Source organism: Bemisia tabaci, chromosome 6 (assembly GCF_918797505.1).
Source record: "Bemisia tabaci chromosome 6, PGI_BMITA_v3".
Taxonomy (NCBI): Eukaryota; Metazoa; Arthropoda; class Insecta; order Hemiptera; family Aleyrodidae; genus Bemisia; species Bemisia tabaci.
Genome location: NC_092798.1, coordinates 14,109,775 through 14,130,743, shown reverse-complemented (window position 1 = coordinate 14,130,743; position 20,969 = coordinate 14,109,775). Strand labels below are relative to the sequence as shown.

At 40.1% G+C, this 20,969-nt stretch overlaps 1 protein-coding gene across 1 annotated transcript; it reads left to right on the top strand.

Moving 5' to 3' along the window:
• Window positions 1-1,377: 1,377 nt before the first annotated feature.
• Achl (La ribonucleoprotein translational regulator Achilles) lies at window positions 1,378-10,813 on the top strand. Its single transcript, XM_072301349.1, has one exon. The coding sequence runs from the start codon at window positions 1,940-1,942 to the stop codon at window positions 3,611-3,613; it is 1,674 nt and encodes a 557-aa protein (XP_072157450.1). The 5' UTR covers window positions 1,378-1,939; the 3' UTR covers window positions 3,614-10,813.
• The last annotated feature ends 10,156 nt before the right edge of the window (window positions 10,814-20,969 follow it).

The window sequence follows — 20,969 nt, the reverse complement described above, 5'->3', positions numbered from 1 at the left end:
AGCGGTGGAATCTTTCTGGAGCTCGAAGAGCTCAAACCAGCAATCAGACCAGGAAAATAGTGAGGAGAACGATGTGTGGTGGTAATAAAATAAGACGAAAAAACAAACACCTGCGATAATTCCGAGGCCCATCGCACATATTTACCGCGCAAACTCAGTCATTTCCGGTAAACAAAAACGCCCGATTGTTTTACGAGCTCCGGCGACGCACAGTGGACCCAGTCAACGGGAGGGGTCGGACATGTTTTAAAAACTTTTAAAGCGTAAATCATCATTAATGTTAAATGCTAATGTTTAAAGGGTAGTTTCTATGGTTTTCTCGTAAAATTTTCCATAAAAAGCACTCCTTAAAATTGAGGCACTGGTTGCAAAAAGAGCACCTCTCGGTTGCAGTGTTTCAGAGTCTCCTCTAATATTTCATTCATTGTGGGGAGAGTGAACGCATCGAATTCACTAAAAATTTCACTGAATATTCCTTATGATTCTACAATTTTCTATGGAAAGAATTCTGGCAAAATCACCCATTAAATTCTTCTCCAAGTAACAGAGATTCTGAAACACTGCTATCGAGAAGTGCCTTTTTCGCATCCAGTGCCTCAATTAATATTGTGACGAATTAAACGTAAAATTGTACAATTTTTGTCAACAATTTCATGTCCGACTTCCTCTATTAAGGTGATTCGTCAAGCTCAAGTGACGTGGTCGAACTGGCATGCGATATATCGCATCTTTTAGGTCAAAAATCTCAGTCGATTTGGACTTTTTAGCGAAAAAAAGGACGATAGCCGCTGCACATGAGCCTAAAGAATCATTCTAAACCCAAAAATTAACAAAATTCCGAGAAATGAAAGCAGAATAGTGTTTGAAAAAAACCTCGTATTCGATTCAGCCATCAATTTCTGTATCGAATGCGAGGTTTTTTTCCAAACACTATTCTGCTTTCATTTCTCGGAATTTTGCTGATTTTTGGGATTAGAATGATTCTTTAGGCTCGTGCGCAGGGGCTATCGTCCTTTTTTTTTCGCTAAAAATTCAAAAATCTGCCGAGATTTTTAACCTAAAAGATGCAATATATCGCATGCCAGTTCGACCACGTCACTTAAGCTTGACGAATCACCTTAACTTCGTTCCACTGCGCGACGCGAGCGACTCCGAAAAATCTCGCCGGGGTGGGGGGCGGGGGGTGGGGTGGCGAAAAGAAAATCGGCGGGAACGAGATCCGAAAGCATGCAAAGATAATTGTATTGGATTTATTGATCGCACCTTGAGTGGCCGCTCGCGGAAGCGGAAGGAAAGAATAAAGGCAAATGTTGCGCGCGGCATGGCGCGGCGCGGCGCGAGGAGTAATCTTAGTAATGTATTGTGGTGGTCCACCTTCGCGGGAAGGTCGGCGCGGGCCCCGATATGTGGACTTCAATGCCGAGCCGGCGCGCGTCGCGTCCCGCCGCGCGCGCCGCGCACAGCGGAAGGAACTCGGGATCGGAAATAATAAAAAAGAAGAAGAAGGAGAGACTGGATGCGTCGGAGTGGCCGGCTGGGACTGCGCCCGGGCAACGTGTGAACACCCCCCAGACTCCGAGCTGCCGGCCCGGCGTGACCTTGGCATTTATTCGCGACGCCGCGCCGCGCCGCGACGCTCGGTCAGTCAGTCAGTCGAACTCACTCGCGCTTTCAGTGGAGAGAAAAAAATCCCGCTCGGGTCCGGTGGAAGGGGCAGAGAAGCACGACTCGGCGATCCGTCTCCGTTGAAATCAGTATGGTGTCAGCCGCGTCGTCAGCCGCACCGCGCTCCCTGTGATTCCTTCGAGTTCGCAACGTGTTCAGTTCGTCGCGCCATGTGTGAGTGCGTGTTCTAAAAGTGCAACTGAAAATCACCCGCCCGACTCAGTTCATATTTTCGTCCAGTTTTTGAAACCTTTCGAGAGGATCCCGTGTCAGAATGCCGTGTCCGGAAGGTGAAATTGAGATCGCGGAAGTGGCCCAGCCGTGCGAGAGCCTCAGCTCCCTGCCGCGCTCCATCAAGCACACCGACACGCGGGACAGCATCGACAGCGACATCTCCCTGTCCTACGACGCCAAGCCCTTCATCCCCGCCAGCCAGCGGGCGCTCCTGGAGAAGTGCCTGGACAACGCCAGCGGCACCGACTCGGGCCTCGAGAGCGGCAAGGAGAGGAGCTACAAGAGCAGCGACGAGGACAAGAAGAGCGACGAGGACACCCCTTTCGTCCCGCCCAACGAGGAGCTCACCAAGAAAATCATCGACCAAGTTGAGTTCTACTTCTCCGACGCCAACATCACCCGCGATGCCTTCCTGCTCAAGCACGTCAAGCGCAACAAGGAGGGCTACGTCTCCCTCAAGCTCATCGCCAGCTTCAAGAGGGTGAAGCACTTGGCCAAAGATTGGAGGGTGGTCGCCGCGGCCCTGGCCAAGTCCACCAAGCTCCAGATCAACGAGCAAGGCACGAAGCTCCGCCGGGTGGACCCGCTACCCCTCTACGACCAGACCACCCCTTCGAGAACCATCGTAGCCATCAATCTCCCCTTGGAAAAGCCCACCATCGAGAGCGTGGCCGAGATGTTCCGCAACTGCGGCGAGATCGCTCTCATCCGTATCCTCCGGCCGGGCAACCCCATCCCCGCCGACGTCCGCCACTTCTACAACAAGCACCCCGAGATGAACGGAGCCACCTCCGCCCTGGTGGAGTTCGTCCGCACAGAGTCCGCGCACAACGCCATCAACCGCCAGGACTGGGGCTGCAAGATGGGCGAAGACGGGCTCCAGATCCTAGAGCTCAACGCCCCCGCCACCAAGAAGAAGACCACGAAGAAGAGCCCCGTCCAGAAGGTCTTCGACTCGGACTACTCCTCTTCCTACAACTCCGGTTCCGAGTTGGACGACCCCCGACACAGGGTCTGGATGCAGCGCCGCTGCTCCTCACCGCACCTCATCGGCCGCGCCCAAGAGACCGGGAACCACTGGCACCAGAGGAAATGGTCCAGAGACTCCGGAACCGACAGCCCGTCATCCTCCTTCTCCCGATCCAGGAGCAACAGCGGCGTGTTCTTCATGCCGGACTTCGGGCGCCGCACCTCTTCCGGCTGGGACTCCAGCTCGGACAGCTACGCCAGCTCCAACCGTTCCAGGTCCAACTCCGGGGTCTCCGTGCCGGACATGGGCGTCAGGCGGTTCTCCGTCTCGAGCAAAGACGATTGCTGTTGCTGCTCGGGGCACCGCTTCGACATGGACTCCGGAAGGAGGGTCTCCTTCAGCAAGGGCTCCGAGGACGGCTACGGCTCCTCCAGGTCCAGGTGCAGCAGCACCGCCTCGGACATCATGCGCAAGGACTCCAACCCGGAATACTACTGCATGCAGAGGCCCGCCCGGCTTTCCTTCAGCAAGGACGACGGTTTCCGTTCCCGCGCCGGCAGCAGCTCCTCCGACCACATCCGACGGCTCTCCGGGGAGGAATCCAACGGTGAGGTTAGGTTTGTCCGCTCGCGCTCTAACAGTGGTGTGATGGGTGAGAATGTTGTGCGTCTACCCCGGGGCCCGTCCGAGGGTAGTAGGGGCTTCCAGAGGGAGACCCTCTGTGACTACGTGGTGCACGAGTGAAGTGCGTGACGTCACCCAAGTGTCGCGCCGGGAAGTGAAGGATTTCCAAGTGTCCTCAGTTTAGAACAGGATTTCGAAGGAGGCAAGGACCGTTTCAAATTGGCATTTTGTTCTTTTTTCATAGGCTAAGTATGAAATTTTAGGTATTTATTTATTTATTTATTTAATTTATTCGGTTGCGTAAGGATAGCTTATTAATTAATTTATTTACTTTGTTGATTACGTATTTCCCTAATGATTATCAAAATCTAAAGCAGTAAATCAATAGGCGTGATTGGGGATGAAGAAGCAACCCTAACCGAAAAGAATGCGTAAACCGTTTCACGTTGCACGCAATCCCCTCTGCAGGACGCAAGGTGGAATCTGTAGAGTGGTCATTTTACTAAATTCAAACAAAAAGCCACAGTGATGGATAAAAAGACGTAAATCCATTTTTACATGATCCTTGCGAAGCATATGATGTATGCGAGAGAGTTCATCTTAAAAATGCAGTTACGCCGTTTTGCTCACGAGAAGGCGATGTAGTTTGAAAAGAACATTTGAAGTAATAATAAAACTGTCTCCTCCTGCGTATCTGAATTTACTTACGGTTGCTTTTTCATCAACTTCCTTTCTCATTCTAATTAAAGATCACCGAGTATTGTAAACATTTTGTCAGAGAAAGTATCGGTTTTCTATTTTCGAAGGTTATGAATATTAAACATATTGATTTTTGATTGGAAAAACTGCAGAGATTTGAGTAATTCCCTCAGTTTTCGATACAAGCTTCAGATAAGCATCAAAGTTGTAATTCACAACTCATTTGTATGCGTCTCTTTTTCTAGTTACTTTTACACAACCGCGCGTTTGTCGTAAAGTTTCGTGTGACTTAAAGTTAATTGAAAAGAAATGGATGATTTCGTCTAGCTCAATGTTAGGAGATCCACAGGTCTTCCTTTTATTTATATTTTTACTCGTTCTCAAGCGAATTTTAAAAATTGCGGACCCTCACACCATCTTCGGGACGCATTCACGCGAGCGAAGAGACTTAACTTAGCTCTAAAAACGAATTTATTTTTTATATTTTCTCGAGTCTCTCACGTACTTTCGTTTTTTTAAAAGTACTGATCGACATCAGGAACGTTTACTTTGATAGGTATACTGATACTGCCATTACGATAAGAAACTATCGTCTAAATTGCTAATTCGTTCAATTTACTTATGTGATCAACATCCATAATTTTTGTTCAGAAACTATATACTTAACATTATTCCGCGCTGTGGCATGTTCATTAAATCAAAGGAACTTGTAATACATCGAATCAAGCGCGGAGAACATTACTATCACTGCCACTGAACTTAAACGAATGTGACATTAATGTTTAGATTTCGACAAACCGTCGAGTGAGCTTTCATCGATGTATGTTCTTTTTTTTTATCTCGGAAAGAAATTTCCTGTGCATGAATGCTTGCTGTGAAAACTTGCACATCACACCTTAGTTTTAGTCCTAACAGTAGGTTATTCATTTATCTGTGATACGTGATCTGATTATAAAATGTATCCACATTTTTAAAGTTTTCCTCGAACTTTTTCATCCTCGATAATCTTTTTACCCACCAGTGCAATAATTCCAACGATGCAGAGACACATTAATGACATTTTTTAGAAGTAAGTTAGGACGTAAATGACAAAAAAAGGCTCCTTCCGGTTTCTCGCAAAGTTTGTTTTTACCCAAAAGATCAAATCCAATTTGAGAGCATGCCCAGGCCGTCCGACAGAACATTGTTGATGCTTTTTTTTTTTAAAATCTATGTTGCTAATGCAAAATATGGCAAATCTAAACTGTGCCAAAGCACGACTCAATGTACGGTGTTGCAAGTTACGTTCTATTTCTCTTGAATGCGCCGTTATAGGACTTTTTGTTAATCAACCGGAAATCTCTTTGCAGTGGCGACTTTGCAAGTTGACAACATTATTTTTCCTTCATTAACTTAAATCCATTTATTATATCGATATTAGGTTAAGAAAACTGCCTCACAATGAATCGATTGTTTTACATAAATTTAAATGGAGGAAAACCAGTGTTGCCAACTTTCAAGCATTACCACTGCCTCTCTGCCAGATATACTGTCTGAAACCAGAAGATTTCCTATTGCTTCAATGAGAAATTCCTGTCGCGGCATATTTCGAAAGGGTTCTTGTTGATCCAACAGAAAATTATTCTCAGCGTAACTTTGCAACACCGAAATCGAAGATAGGTGTTTTTGTAGTTTCGTCAAGAACAGCTCAACTTGTTTCCCCTACGCTCGCGCATGCTCACGCTGTACAATGTCATGAACCTTGCCGCCGTGCCAAGGAAAAACGCCGTATGAGCCTTCAAGCGCTGCCAAATTTCCCCTGGACAATCATTAATTTTCAGGAACATTTTTTAATATTAGTCTACCAATTCTTACATAATATACTGGGAAAAAAAGTAGCTTGGATCAAGCCTGATTATTCTTGAATTTGCCGCCAAGATTTTTTTTATCTTGCTTTAAGCTGACTTTTTCTTGATACAAGAAAAATAATGCTTGAGTTAAGCTAAAAAGTAGCTTATATTAATCAGCAAGCTTCTTAATTTAAGAAGAAATACTTCTTGCCGGCAAATTTAAGATTCTTTTTTTTCCAGTGTATTGTTTCTAAATTGGTCTGAAACGTTTGAAAATTTCGAGTAAAAATATTCACTAAATTTCTTCAAAAATAAACATTTTATCGAAGGAAATTTGGCAACTCCGAGTGCTCATACGGCGTTCTTCCTTAGCACGGCAGCGTGGCTAGGCGTGGAGTTTATTTTTGCCGCTCTCTAGCATTGTGACGAGTGGGAGGCCTAGGGCAGGCGGGGGTCAAGTGGAAGGGGGGGGGGGTGAGAGGTTTCATTAACCCACTAACCGAGACTTCGACACGTACGCGATGCGTCCTTTGGTGTCTCTTTCTGCTTTTTATTTTTCTCCGTGATTTATTGTTTGCTCTACCTTCATCCACTTTTCCACACGCCCACCCAAAAGAGCCTTGCATTCCTATTTTCGTGCCTTCCTTCCTCTCTCGGTTCCGCCGTCTGGCGATCGATTTGATTTTTGCCATAGACCGTATTCGATAACGGTTCGATGTATCGAACCGTGTATGTTTGGTTCAAAACAATAGAACATAACCTCAAACCAAAGTAAAAGGATTTAAGTTGGAAAAGCTGAAAATTAGACAATTCCTAACAATTTCACATTGCATTGGCCTTTGGTACTCAAAAGAATAAAAAATCTGTTACAAAAGACCCGTTCCCTCAGATTTCTGAATTTACTTTTGAGGCTATGTTTATGTTTTGAACCAATCGATATCGATACAATCTCACCCGTTTGATGTATCGAATACGATCTATTGATAAATCGGATTACACTTTGCCGCAGGTACCACTATCTCCGGCTCTTGCATGTAAGCACCATCCTGCATCCCTAAAAGAAATGGTATGCTGTCTCAGCTCTTTAGATGTCAAAAATGTGTCTCGCGATCCTCAGATGCTGCCCTGATTGCCCACGGAAAATCCTGTGAATTTGCATTCACATTATGTAAAGTTAACCGCGAGGGCAGTAAAGGCAGCATCTTGGGATCACCAGACACATTTTCGACATATTTTTTAGGCGCTAAAGCAGGATATTATTTTTTTCAGTTAGGGAAACCAATGGCACATGTGTTTTTTTCTAAAATGAGCCAGAAATGGTGGTTCTTAATCGCAAAATGTGGTCCAATTCATTATCCAGTCGAAAACAAGAGGAATGGTCTTTTTGAGAGTAAACCTATTTTGAAGTACCTGGTTTGGTGATTTTTACAGTTATTGGACGACATTAACCAGAATTAACTGACCACCATGACGACATTAGACGTTGCCTAACTTCTTTGCGTGTTTTATTTTGTTCACAAAGAAGCCATAGGCGGATCCACCAAGTTGGCACCACTAGCTTTTCTCCATTTAAACATGTGTTAAACAATCGATTGTCGTCGGGGCACCTAGCCCCTCCGAGAATCGATACATTTCCGTAGGTTCATATCGAGAGAACGCGATGTTGATAACTTCCTGGACCCGCCTGGAAAACTAAGCAACTTTCTACTTTAAATTTTGTGAATACATTCAAAATACATACATGACTACTTGACTCGTCACGTGACGTGCTACATGACCTCTAACTTTCACTCTCGAAAAATGAATGTCTATCAAGACTTTTTCATTCTCCGTCGAGTAAACTTCATAACGTGCGAGACGTCATTCCTTTCGTTCTGTTTCTTGTAAAATTTTCAAAATTTCTTCATCATCAAATATTCTCAACTTCTTATCCGAGCGCCATCGCTCATTTTATATCACCTCCATCTAGAAAAACAACCCTTCGCTCATTTCAGATTGTTTTCTATTCCATCACTTGAATTGACAGGGTATAGATTCCAAAACAATAGCCCACATAGATCTATTCAAAATATTCATGAAATTATTCCTCAGTCTCAGCGCATTATCTCGGCTCTTAAGAAAAACGAGGCGTTTCCTTTAAAAATTAGTCATTACCCTCATTATTCAATCGATCTATCCTTTTTTATTTCATTCCTCTTTACACATCTTACTGAATTCATCATTTTCTTCTTTTACTTCCTAAGTCCACGTCTTCGCACCTCATTCCATCTTCCTTCGACAATCTTGCAGAAAACTGACACGAAGGATACTGCAGCGCAATTTGCATCCTTCAGAACTGAAGGGGCAAAAGTATTTAAAAATTGTTGCATTCTTCCCCTCGTTGTATTCATCCTTGCCGCCTTGACGTTTTCACGAACTTTAAACTTTGACCCGCTAACAAAGCGTTCGTTCATCTGTATGCTCTTATGAGTGACGTAACGGATGGCGCTGGATGGCTTCTTCAAGCGTAATTTGATTACTATGTGACCCAACTTGCACATGAAACTTTGCTTAACCGGCTGGAGCCTTTGAACTTTTAATTAATTTAATGCGGTCATAGAACGGCAGAAGCCACTGGACGACCTATGCAGACAAATAGTATTCTCCATCGAGATCCATCGTGGTTAGATTGTTTCCTTTTTTTTCTTCATCGGTAGCTTTAGCATGACGTCAGAGGCATACATCGATCAAAGTACTTTTTTATTTTGTCAAATGTCTCAATTCTCTGAGCGTTACGCTTGCACACTTAATAATTATCAAGTAAAATTAAAGACTATGTGAAAACATTGAACAAGGTACGTTTTAAATTAAAGTGACAGAAATAATCGTGGAAACTTGAAACGGTTATTTCTCGTATTGTAAAATCAATTTTGGCGATCAATCAATTCCCGCAGGAAAAATGCGGGCATTCTTAAATTAAATTTTGACAACTTTTTCACAAAACGTTTCTATACAGTGTCGCTGGATCTGTATTTTACTTTTTTTGCAAATGACTGTAACTATTTGCTCGTAAATGTTGTCATTAATTTGACATTAGAAGGCATTTACTCTTCAAAAAAAGGCTTCAGTCTAATTAAGTACATACATAAACCTACAATTATGGATATTGTAGCCTTGTGCAATATCAAGCTGTAATCTATTTTGTTCGTCTCTTCATTACAAAAAAAAAAATAAATAAATAAATTAACCACTCCACAAACTTATTGCTCCCTGTCAAATCATTTGATGGAAGCATGATTTTGACGAACCTAAATATGTCTCACCCAAATTAAAGTTTAGAGCCAATAGGTATGTGGTCGTCAGTCGATGATAAATGCCTAATCTATATTGACAGCTCAGTGTCTTTGCACTGCCAAAAACACTGGTCATTATTTGAAATTTAAGACGGCTCACCTTGAATTTTGGCTCAATATTCGCCTAGTTTTCCTTCTGTGTGGGTTTTTTTAGCACGTTTATTGTCGTAGGATTGTGATAACGCTTCAGTGAAGTAGGGTAAGATTTTGTAGACGTTACCAGCTCCTAAAATTTGGACCGATTTTTATGTCTTTATATCGTTGTAAATATATCTCAAACTCTTTGTATAGCATTATGCGTGTAATATCTGTTCACTTAATTTGAAATTCATGTTTTTGTTTCACGAACTGAAACTCGTGAGAATATTCAGAGGAAGATAATTCACCTATAAGAATCACTGAATACAAGCTCTAACACTCTCAATTAGATTTAAAGGGATTGTAATGAATGGTGATTCTGGCAACTCCTCTAGTTTTCAAATTCAGTGTATGATTTTTCTCTCTTGAGTCCTTTCGTTTCTCCGGTGGGATATTGTCCTACCGCCTTCAATTCTTGTTTTTGTGCTTTGCTGTCTTCTACTCTTCCTTTTATTTTGAGAGGATTTTTTTTCCTCTGTACTTTTTTTCATGTCCTCTCTTTTTTCCTTTCCTCTTCTTCAAGAAGGCAATTTTCTTCCCTAAGTATCTTTTTCTGTACTATTTATTCTCAATCTAAACTTTCTTTCTTCAATCTTTTCAATTTTTTTCTTTCTCTCTTTTATTATTTTGTATCGATTCTATTCATTTCAAAGTCCAGCCATTCAGTGAATTTGAATTTTACTCCTTTTACAATGTTGAAGGAAAATGGTACATATCTTACAGTCTCAAATCACACTCATGGTTGCGGCTTTTTTCAATACCAGTGATTAATTTTCGGTGATCAATTCCTAAATTAGAAGGACATGTTAGTCCCTAAATATTTTGAAAAATTATATCCTATGTAATTTAAAGCTCCTTTTTTGAGTCTTTGATTAAAAAGAATTAAAATTGAAAGAATTGAAATTTCAGATCACCATATTTTTTTTTTTACCATGAACTTTGTTGTGAATTTTTTTAAACATGTATTGAAAATATGCATGCCCTCTTCATCGACAATTTTCGAGGGTTATTCAATTTTCAAATAGGATGTATTATTTTTCTATCGATTTAGTCATTAGTATATATTTATTCATTTATTTTAAGTAGGCTAATGTATTTATTAAGTATGTACCTTGACTTCCGCATACAGTTACCGATTCTAAATCGATTGAGGTTAAAAACCTTGTGCCTGTAAATAGTTTTTTTTTCTAAATTATTAATTTATTTATTACTTCTTAATTTATTCGATCCTCCATCATCTGTTTCATTATTTATTCATCAATTGTGAAAATTATTTTGTTAAACACATCATTTCGGATAAAATAAAATTAATTTGTTTTCAACCTTGTGATATTATTTTTCCGTTAATCAGAGAAAACATATGTATGAAAGTTTAGGGTAGGCGCCAACGGTTTCCGAGCAAATTTCTATTTATGACTTTTTTGGAAAATTTAGATATGTTGGTGGTTTTGAACAAAACTTTTTCAAAAATAGGCTTTGAAATAAGCATTCGTAAAAAAACTCAAAAACGGCTTCACTACACAAGTTTGAAATTCTTACTAGTTCTAGAACTCGATGTAGTCGCATTAATACTTTGAACTCGTTTTCATCAACACACAATGGATCGAGTCAATAGGAGAGGTCGGACGAAATTTGGAAACTTGAAACGCTCATAACTCCGTCTATGCAGTTTTTGAGGTTCCAAAAATGGTTTCATTGGTTTCCTCTTGAAATTTTCTTCGAGAAAAACACCTGATAGTTTAAAATGTGACAAAATAAACATCAAAATTTGCAGATTTATTAAAAAATGTAATGTCCGACCTTTCTTACTGACTCGATTCGCTGTGCAAAGGTGCAAAGCTGTTCCTCCTACTTTTTATCGACTATTGTAAGTTTCAAGCCCAAATACAAACTTCAAACATTTTTGAGACAGTAAACTTTGAGGAGTCCAAGTTTTTTTTTCGCATTTCTAAGTATCCAAAGCTAGGGAAGTTTAAAGGGCAAAATTCAAAGTTTTAACCCTGAATCCGCCTTTTTCTCTAATCTTCTGAATGTCACTTTCATTCGGATTTTTAAAATAATAACTTCGGCAGGAGTGATAGGAAAAATACAAGCATTATTTTGAAACGGAAAACTTCTTTATTTGTCCATGGGGATCTTATACAAGTCTGAGGGTTTATAGAACTATGAAATTATGCAAATATGATAATTAAGTCGTGCATAATAGCAAATCTATTTCAATAGAAATCTGATAAAAAAAAAGGACTGCAATCTTGCGACTGAAGGTACCTCCTTATTTTGAACTAATGTCATTCCCAATTTTTAAAAGCAGTCTACTGATCGTTGATTCTGAAAGCTCCCGGTGAATAATTTGCCTCTCCAAAAAGATCTTGTATTAAAAGCGGATAATTTTCAACGCTGCGTGTTTTGTCAGTTATTTCATAACTAATAAAAAGATAATGGAAAAAAGCACATTAAAAGGAGGTATTCTTTTATTGGTCCTTGTTTCAGTCATAAACAATCTTTCTTGCTGCCGCTCCTGGCTCGAGGTTAAAAACCGATCATTTGGTTACATAATTGTTACACGATCGGCACACTTACATCCGACTGGTATAACTATACTAATTGACAACAATTTAGCCTCTTGGATCTCTATAGGTCGATTTCATTCATTTTTTTCTTTCAACTAAAATCATCTTTATTTATACAGTCCGTTTGCTTTCATAGCTTTTATACAATTCAGTATCTGACTGAAGTTTGAGGCATGGAATCTGAAATCCCGCTTTATTTTAAGCCAGTCTTGTAAGAGGGTATGATTTCTAAAATTTTAATATTATAGAAAATCGAATGAAAACTAGCGAGGAGCAGAAATTAGATCATGGCACCTCCGCCGCAAGGTGGATCGAGTCAATAGGAGAGATCGGACAAAATTTTGAAACTTTAAACGCTTGTAACTCCGTTTATACAAAACTTTGAGATTTTAAAAATGGTTTCATTGGTTTGCTCGTGAAATTTTCTTCTAGAAACAACCCTTAATAAAGTTTAACTTGTGACGAAATAAACATCAAAATTTGTGGTTTTAGTCTAAAATTATATGTCCGACCTCTCTCATTTACTCGATCCACTGTGCGCCGTGACTACGAGGAACAGGTAAGTTTTTACTTGAGCAAATTTTTTTGCCCCCCCCCCCCCCCCCGGTTTTGAAGAGTGTGATTTTTAAGCTCAAAGCGGCCGTCGACGGCTAGAACAGAAAATGGGGGGAGAGAGGGGGGAGGGAGTGTCAATTCGGCAACAGCGCATTTTAGGGCAAAATTTTTCACCACAATGTTTTGAATATTTCTGCATGACAATAAAAGATATCTGCTACTTTGATTACATTTTACAATAAGGAACCACCATTTCTGGCCAGTTTAGAAACAATATACATGCCATTTGTTTCCCTATGCAGTATGCAGATATCGACGGTGAAACTACCAAACCACGTATCTCGGTTTGCGACGTCGCAGACTTCCTGTCATACTTTATTTTTTAAATGAAAAACTACTTAACATCCAGTCTTGAAAATTTCTGTGATTTTTCCTCTTTGTGCGGAGAAAATTCCGTGAAAATTTCAAGGAATGATATTGATTTGGTCTACTTCAAAAAAAATAAAATGTGAGCGTAGATTTTTAAACACCGCAAACGAGATACGTGGTTTGGTAGTTTCACCGTCGATATGTGCTTTTATAGGAAAATCAGAGATAATGATTCCTCGATATACAGAATGTAATCCAATTAATTAAACTGTCTGCAACGATTCTCACTCATGAGAATGCGATTTTTTTCCCCAATATTTTCATCGTTACTAGCCGTTGACGGCGACTTGGAGCCAGGTTGACATTTCGGACGATCCCCACTTTCAAAGCAAAAACACTATACTTGCACTTAAGTTTTTGATGAAGCATGCCCCTCATAAGCCGCACTTCAAAGGTTGACGGAGAAAGCCGTGTTTTTACCGAGTGAGGAAAAAAAACTGAGCACAAAGTGTTGCTAGTGAAATTGGCCCATCTTACCCCTTTTGCGTCATTGTCTTTGAGCGAAAAACAACTTGCAAGAAGAAAGTTAACAGAAGAATTTTAATGAAATAGTCGTTTAGTTATCCGGTAAAACAAAATAAAATACTAGCGGAGATCTAAAGCCTTCCAATCTGAAATGTTTTCAATTTCAGCCACTAATGCTTTCATTGAATTTTCTTTGAGTCAAATAAAAAAGGCTTTGGTTGTAAGAATCAAGTACGGTGCAGCACACTTTTACCGTGCGAAGGAAAAACGCCGCATGAACATTTGAATGTTGCCAAATTGCATCCAATAAAATGTCTATTATTGAGGAGTATTATGAATATTTCCTCTTGAACTTTTCACAAAATATCGACCTGATTGCAAATTAAATTCTCTGAAAAATTGGAGGAAATATATTAACAGATTTCCCTAAAAATTTACATTTAATCAAAATAAATTTGGCAACGTCTGAAGGCAGCACATTTTTGCAGTGCTAAGGAAAAACGCCGTATGAAGATTTGGATGTTGCCGAATTGCATCCGATAAAATGTCTATTATTGAAGAAAATCATGAATGTTATCTCCTGAAATTTTCACACAATATCAATCTGATTACAGATTAAATTCTCTGAAATATCGGAGGAAAAGTATTAACAGATTTCCCTACAAATTTACATTTAATCAAAATAAATTTGGCAACGTCTGAAGGCTCATAAGGCTTTCTTCCTTACCACGGCCGATTCGGCTCGCCAAATCGCGAGTGACTCCATCGGAGGAAGCTCTACAAATGCCTTGACATAACCTCAATCGTACCTCACTCGTGGGTCGTTGTCAGCTACCCCCGTCGTCAAGTTACGTAAGTTGATGTGGTGCGATACGACGTAACGGAATTTATAGCACCTGTAGGAGTCGCTGATTTGATCACTGCATGGATTCTCTCGGCTTACGGTCATTCCCTGTAAGAGGATTACTCGGACTTCACTCATTCTCAGTAGAACGGACCTAGTTGCGGGGTGGGATTTGAAAAATAACATACGGTCCGCTGCGGTGCTGTGGTGCGTACGTGGTTTTTCAAAATGACCTCTGTAGATGGGTTAAATCCGGTTTTTGACGTCCTATCAGAGCCTTTGCGATCTCTTTCCGTCGCAAACCTCGATTCGAATCCTCTTGGTAACTGACTCATTGATCGGCACCGGCTCTGTGAAAAGAGGCTCTTTCATGAAATTGCAGTTTTTCAGAGGACACAAAAAACTGTTTTATTTGGAAATGTCCACAAAAAAGAAGAGAAAAAAAAAATCCTATGAAATACCAGAGGTGTCATGCAATATCCCCAATTGTTTCCTGACAAGTGTATTTTTCACAGAAAAAGGGTTTACTTTTTCATCTGAATTATTTGGAGGTATGAGGGGATTTCAATAAAATTTGCAACCCTGTATTCCCATGGGTTTCCTGTAAGAAAGGTAGGATATCGCCAGACATTTGGCAACTCTGCATAATACTATCTCCATAAGATGACAATATCATAGCTACTATTAGTGTGACTGTTTTTTTTTTTTTTTTTTTTTTTTTTTTTTCTTTTTTAATTTGCGAGGATCTTCCTATTTACAACAATTAGGTTTCTTCATAGAGACGTTAATGAAAAAATCATGAAGAATCAAAACTTAACACAAAAAACTACCAAGAAAAGTTTTTCTCTGTTGAAATTAATCAAATTTTTCTAAGTGCCGTTTTAGTCAAATCTACTGAATTTCGTCTATTTTGTCTCAGATAAATGTATCGGATCCATATAATTCAATAAGATATTGACGTCTCCACATTTTCTCATTGAAAGCAAGTCGAAACACGTAATTTCACTTTGAAAAAATTAAACACTAAGAAGTGGCCCGAACTGTACGTAACAAGGTGGAGAAATGGTGCTGGGTCCACACCATTTTGCGGGGAAACAAAGCTACGAAATGCCAAAAATTAAAATTAGAGTAAAAAAAAAATGTTTAGAACTCTAATGCGCACCAGCATCTAAGCATAAATATACCCTGCGCATATACTACCCAGCAAAACAATGGATTTACCATATAATGCTTACGAGAAAAAAATAGACGGCTAAAGTTGAAAAGTGCTTGTGTTCAATTTCACTTATGCTAATTTTCGACCATGTTTTATCTTCTTGGGAGAAAAGTAACAGTTTTCTGTCGAAACTTTGTGAGTGTTCCTCCAGTGAAAATTGGCAGTAGAATCTGTGTTCCAAAATACCATAGACCTAAAGCCGGCTGTAAGATTTTCAATAGCTTCTATAGCCGGCTGCACAATTTCTTATAGCCTATAGCCGATGGCGATTGAGTATATGCTAAATGTTACTAATTTCGGATGCTAGGACTTAGTGAGTTTTTGAACTTCCGCTCTATTTTTGGGCCGTAGTATCTTGATTTATTTTGCGCAGAAAGCTCCGTACTTTTGAAGGATGTCTGCCATTCCTAATATGTTGGAGCGCCTTCAATTTCGTATGATACTGTGCAATACCTCTGGTGTGAAATAGTTGCTTCAAGCGCCGTAGCACGCTGCGGTGCGGAGGGCGGGCAGCCAGCGTGAAAAGCGCCTTAGCGCCTACAAACCTAACAGGGATACTTCACGCATTGCGCCATGCGTGAAGTATCCCTGTTAGGTTTGTAGGCGCTGGTGTGCGCTTATCGCTGGCAGCACGCCGCCCCGCTCTGTGTTAGGCTCCAATGTAATCTTGCGGAGTCAGCGTTTTTCAACTCGTGATTTTGAAATGTTTGTACATCCTGTAAGGATTATTCTCATTTTAATTGATGAAAAAAAATATGTATTAAAGGAAAATATAATGTGTGTTTTGTGAACATTATGGTGGTTCCGTATCAAACTTAATGATTTCTAAAGCACGCGAATTTCTACAGAATTTCTTACAGCCTTTATAGCCGATGGCGATAAAGTGTAAAGCCCAACGATAGGAACTATAACCCGGCTGCATTCTTTTTTATCGCTTCGTATAGCCCGGCTATATGATTTGCTCCGCTTTCTACAGCCAGCTATATGATTTTCTATTGCCTTCTTTAGCCGGCTATAAGAATTCCTATGGTATTTTGAAACGCAGCTCCTATCGCCAATTTTTACCAGAGTCTTCGCCCATTCATAAATATGTACAAACAATTTTTAGTAATATTTAGTTAGTTTCCTCTCAAAAAAGTAAAACACAATCGAAGGTTTTGAACCGTTGCAACAGACATTCACATTTTTCGACGTTCGCCATCGAAATTTCATTTTCACTCAATGAACCGATGCTCGCTTGATTGATATAAATACTCAAATTAAAATAAGTTGGGACTCGATGGGATAATTTTAACATCATTGGCATTGTCGCGTCAGCTGCACGTTGGAGAAATTTTCGCCAAGTCACTTTTAGCCATAGCCTCGGGTCCACCCTTGACTTTTTCCGCCGCGCTAATGTAGAGACACTGAAATAGCGAGTAACTATTTCAACGACCTCGCATGGATTCATGGTCTTCAAAAGGAAGTTCTACACTCTGTGTAATAGAGAAAAACTACAGATCACTTGCGAGGTTGTGCACAACGTGATTTTCGTGTGATTTTACCCGTATAGAGTAATATTTATGTGACTGTGTCTCAGTGGCGTGGCGTGCTTTGCGATGTATCGATTGTTATGTCTCTTAAACCTATGGAAAAGGATCGATAATCAGGGTGTTCGCAGCGAACACCTTGGTAATCGATTCTTTACCCTAGGTTTAAATGGCAGAACAGCGATATATCGCAAAGCACGCCACGCCACTGCTGTGTCTCTATGGGCAACTGACCCATGGACCAAAATTACACTATAAACTCAATGGTTATGATTGCTGAAGCTGTCTTTTTCCCATTTTTTACCATTTAGTGCTATTTTCACTAATAAGCAGTAGTAAAAATACCGAGATTGATGATTGAGGCTATCATAACCACAGATGTTTCTTTGCAGTGTGAGGCAACAGGAAGAAGAAACAGTATAAATTACTGAAACATTACGAGACCCGTTTATTTTTCATCAACATTTGACGCAGAACATGTACAAAATGTTAACTGTTCAAACTCAACTCATTCATGAGGAATAAACTCGAAAATTCGGCGCCGCGGGTTTGTACATTTAGTTTGGTGCGCTAGGAAATCCAGAGCGTCTTCAACTTTTTAGATATACGATACGCGCATCCATGAAGTACAAATAGTTGCATCCAGGAGTTGGTATTAACGCGGCTTCGTTTTCATCGAACCCATTACCGCCCACGAAGTGAGGGCGCCTTGGCGTTGACTAAACATTCTACTTGTATTCTTGGCGGTGCGACCTCTTGAGTTAAACAATCCAAAGTTTTAAATTTCTCTTTCATATTTCGTATCTGAACGAGTATATTGTAAGAAAGCATCGACAGGCGCGCTGACTATTTCATAAGAAATTAGCCCAGCCGGCTACGCCAATACAGAATTCTTAAAACTTAATTTCAGCTTTGAGGTAACTGAAAACTGAAATCGGAAAATGCTCCTTACATGCTCCTTTACATATCTCCGATCATGTTTCACTTTTGAAAGAAGAACCAACCACCGGCCCAACAGATTTTCTTAAAACAAATTAAGTAGACATAATGAGAAAAAGTGCGCTGCTTTGGAGATAGGCATTTTTTACTTTAGTCGTGGGTGTTTTTAAATCTGTACTTAATTTTTGGTAAACAATTTTCCGGCACATAAGTATTAGATTTGTTGGAAAAAAATACGCAATTTCTCCTTAATCTCCACTCTACAGCACAGAAAAGAGATCCTTATTAAATGAAACCCCTCATTTTCGGAGAGAGAGAGAGCTGAGGGAAGGAAACAACAAATTAACGTACTTTGGGAGGGGGGGGAGAACATTTTTTTCAGGAGGAATAAATTAAAGGACTATTTTTAATGTTGCAATGACGTATTTCAAAGCCTAGGCCAAACATATTCAACTATATATCCAAACGGGATATATTTAAACACGGATCTTCACACCTCTGCTTTTCTTCAGTTCAAAAAGTTTCCCCTCACAGACGGATCCCGTATGAAAAATAAGGAAAACAATAATGACACGAAGAAAAAGAAGAAAAAAGGATGAGTGAAATCCGTAAACTTTGAGTCACAGCACTGTTTGCTATGTTCATCAGCTCCACCGAAATCGAATCCGAAAGCAACTTTGCTCAGGGTTGCTACATCACCTAAAAAGACCTACAGTTACCTGTCATATTACTTGTGGGGAGCATTGTATTTTTTTGTCACTTGGCAACGATAGCGAACGCGGGTTTGCTCGACGAGCAAGCTCGCCACGCCGGCTAAGTTGACGCTCTTTCATGGTTGAATAAACCTGTTTACAGTTTTAGGATCTCATAAATTACTGACTAGGAAATACACGCGCCAGCCTCTCAATAAACGCCGTATCCATGCAAATTTCAATGAAGACGGCCACCCGGCTGTGGTTTGTCAATTTTCCACTGTTCGTCATCTGCCTGCCTGCGTAACCCGGGAAAGAAATTAGTGAATTGGGTATATTTAAGCAAACTGGTCATATCTATCATGAAGAGTTTTTAAAAATGACTTGTGATTCGATGGATGCCATATTTTGTGTCAGAACGGCATGCGGTATATCGCATCAATTGGTTCCATTTTTTCAGCTTTTTCAGGACCCCCTTCCCCCCTCGTCTACGCCATTGATAGGATGTTTCAAACTTTCCGCTCTTGGCTCAATTTTTTGTAAAAATATTACTGGGGATTTTTACTACACCTTCTAGAGAACATGCTTGAAAAGGGAAATGAATAGATATGTATAATGTCACAGGAAATTTTCTGCAAGTACAATGCCTTTAAAATCAGTGACATAACTAAGAATCTTCGTGCCCTCCCTTCTTTGCCTATCAGAGACGTGGCGACTTTTTGCCTCCTTTTTCTTCAATTTTTGCGCCCCTCGTAACACTACACCCCTGGAGGGAAGGGTGATAGTTACGCCACTGCTCGTAACTCTTTTCAAAAAACGTAAAATGTGGCAGAAAATTTTGCAAACTTAGGTACACGCAGATTATTCACCAAAAATGGACCGCCTTGAGCAGAAAGGAACCAAGCCACATCAGCTATGCATACTTTAATTGGGAATTTATTCTCTTACATAAAAACAGATGTGCGGAATTTTTGTACGAATTTCAGTGAATTCTCTGCAAAGTACAAAGCAAATTCCCTGAAATTTTCAAACGAATCCGCTTAAACGTTCTCCACAGGAAAAAAAGTCGCTTGGATCTAGAATCCAGACTCTTAATAACATGGACAGTAAAAAATACCTACTCTTGATTTAATCCGATTTTTCTTTGAATCGAAGAGCCGAGCCTCTTGATTTAGGCAAATTTCCTTTTGATTTAAAAATACCGATTGAATCAAGAATTTTCTCTCTTACTTCTTCTTCAATACTTTTAAGAGTCTGGACTCTAGATCCAAGCTAACTGTTTTTCCAGTGTCTTGTGAAAAATCAAATTTCTCGTTTTTGGCAATAGCTGATGTGACTTGGTTCCTTTCTGCTAAACGCGATCCAAATATACATCGAAAGCTTCACTTAAACAGGAAATTGCATTTTAGGAAGAAGAAGGTAGAACCGAGCTTTAACAGTCAAGTTTCAATCTCTTCGCCATGCGACTCAGCTTCTTTTTGAAATTTTAAACAAGAAAAACGTAATATGCTTTTATTGAATACATCTACATTAATCAAAAGTATCCCGGTTGCTGGAAATGCCGTTTAAGAGATGTTCGTTCCCTTTTAGCAGTAATTAAATCGGATTAGACGGAATATCCAAATCCGATCTATTTCAGAAGCCACGTGCATTCAGATCCAGGATAACGGACTAATGTATGCACATCGAAAAATGCCGTTCGCTCGAACCGAAAACCGCGGAAATTATGTCACCGTTTTCGGCGTCCTTTACTGCCGCGCTAGGGAAAAACGCCGTATAAACCTTCGTCAGTTGCCAAATTTCCTTTGATCAAATAAAACTATCCGGAAAAATTTGTGAGTATTTTCCGTTCAATTTTTCAGAGAATTTTCTTCGTAATTAGATCTATGCCTATCATCTGAAAATTTTAATACGAGTACTTCATATCCATAACTCTCCTAATAAATAAACATTTTATTCGAAGAAATTTGGCTTGATTCCGAAAAATTTCCTTTGATCAAATAAAAATTTCCAGAAAAACTTGTGAGTATTTTCCGTTAAAGTTTTCAGAGAATTTTCTTCGTAATTAGATCTATACCTATCATCTGAAAATTTTAAGACTAAATATTAATAACTTTCCTCATAAATGAACATTTTATTCGAGGAAATTTGGCAAATCTCGAGTGTTTATAGGGCGTTTTTCCTTAGCACGGCAGTAGGTATGTAATGCGCGTTTGAATTCGGGAGCGAAGTTTGAGTC

Excerpts from the sequence above, each read along its gene's own strand:
- Achl (XM_072301349.1), top strand. The coding sequence starts at position 1,940 with ATGCCGTGTCCGGAAGGTGAAATTGAGATCGCGGAAGTGGCCCAGCCG.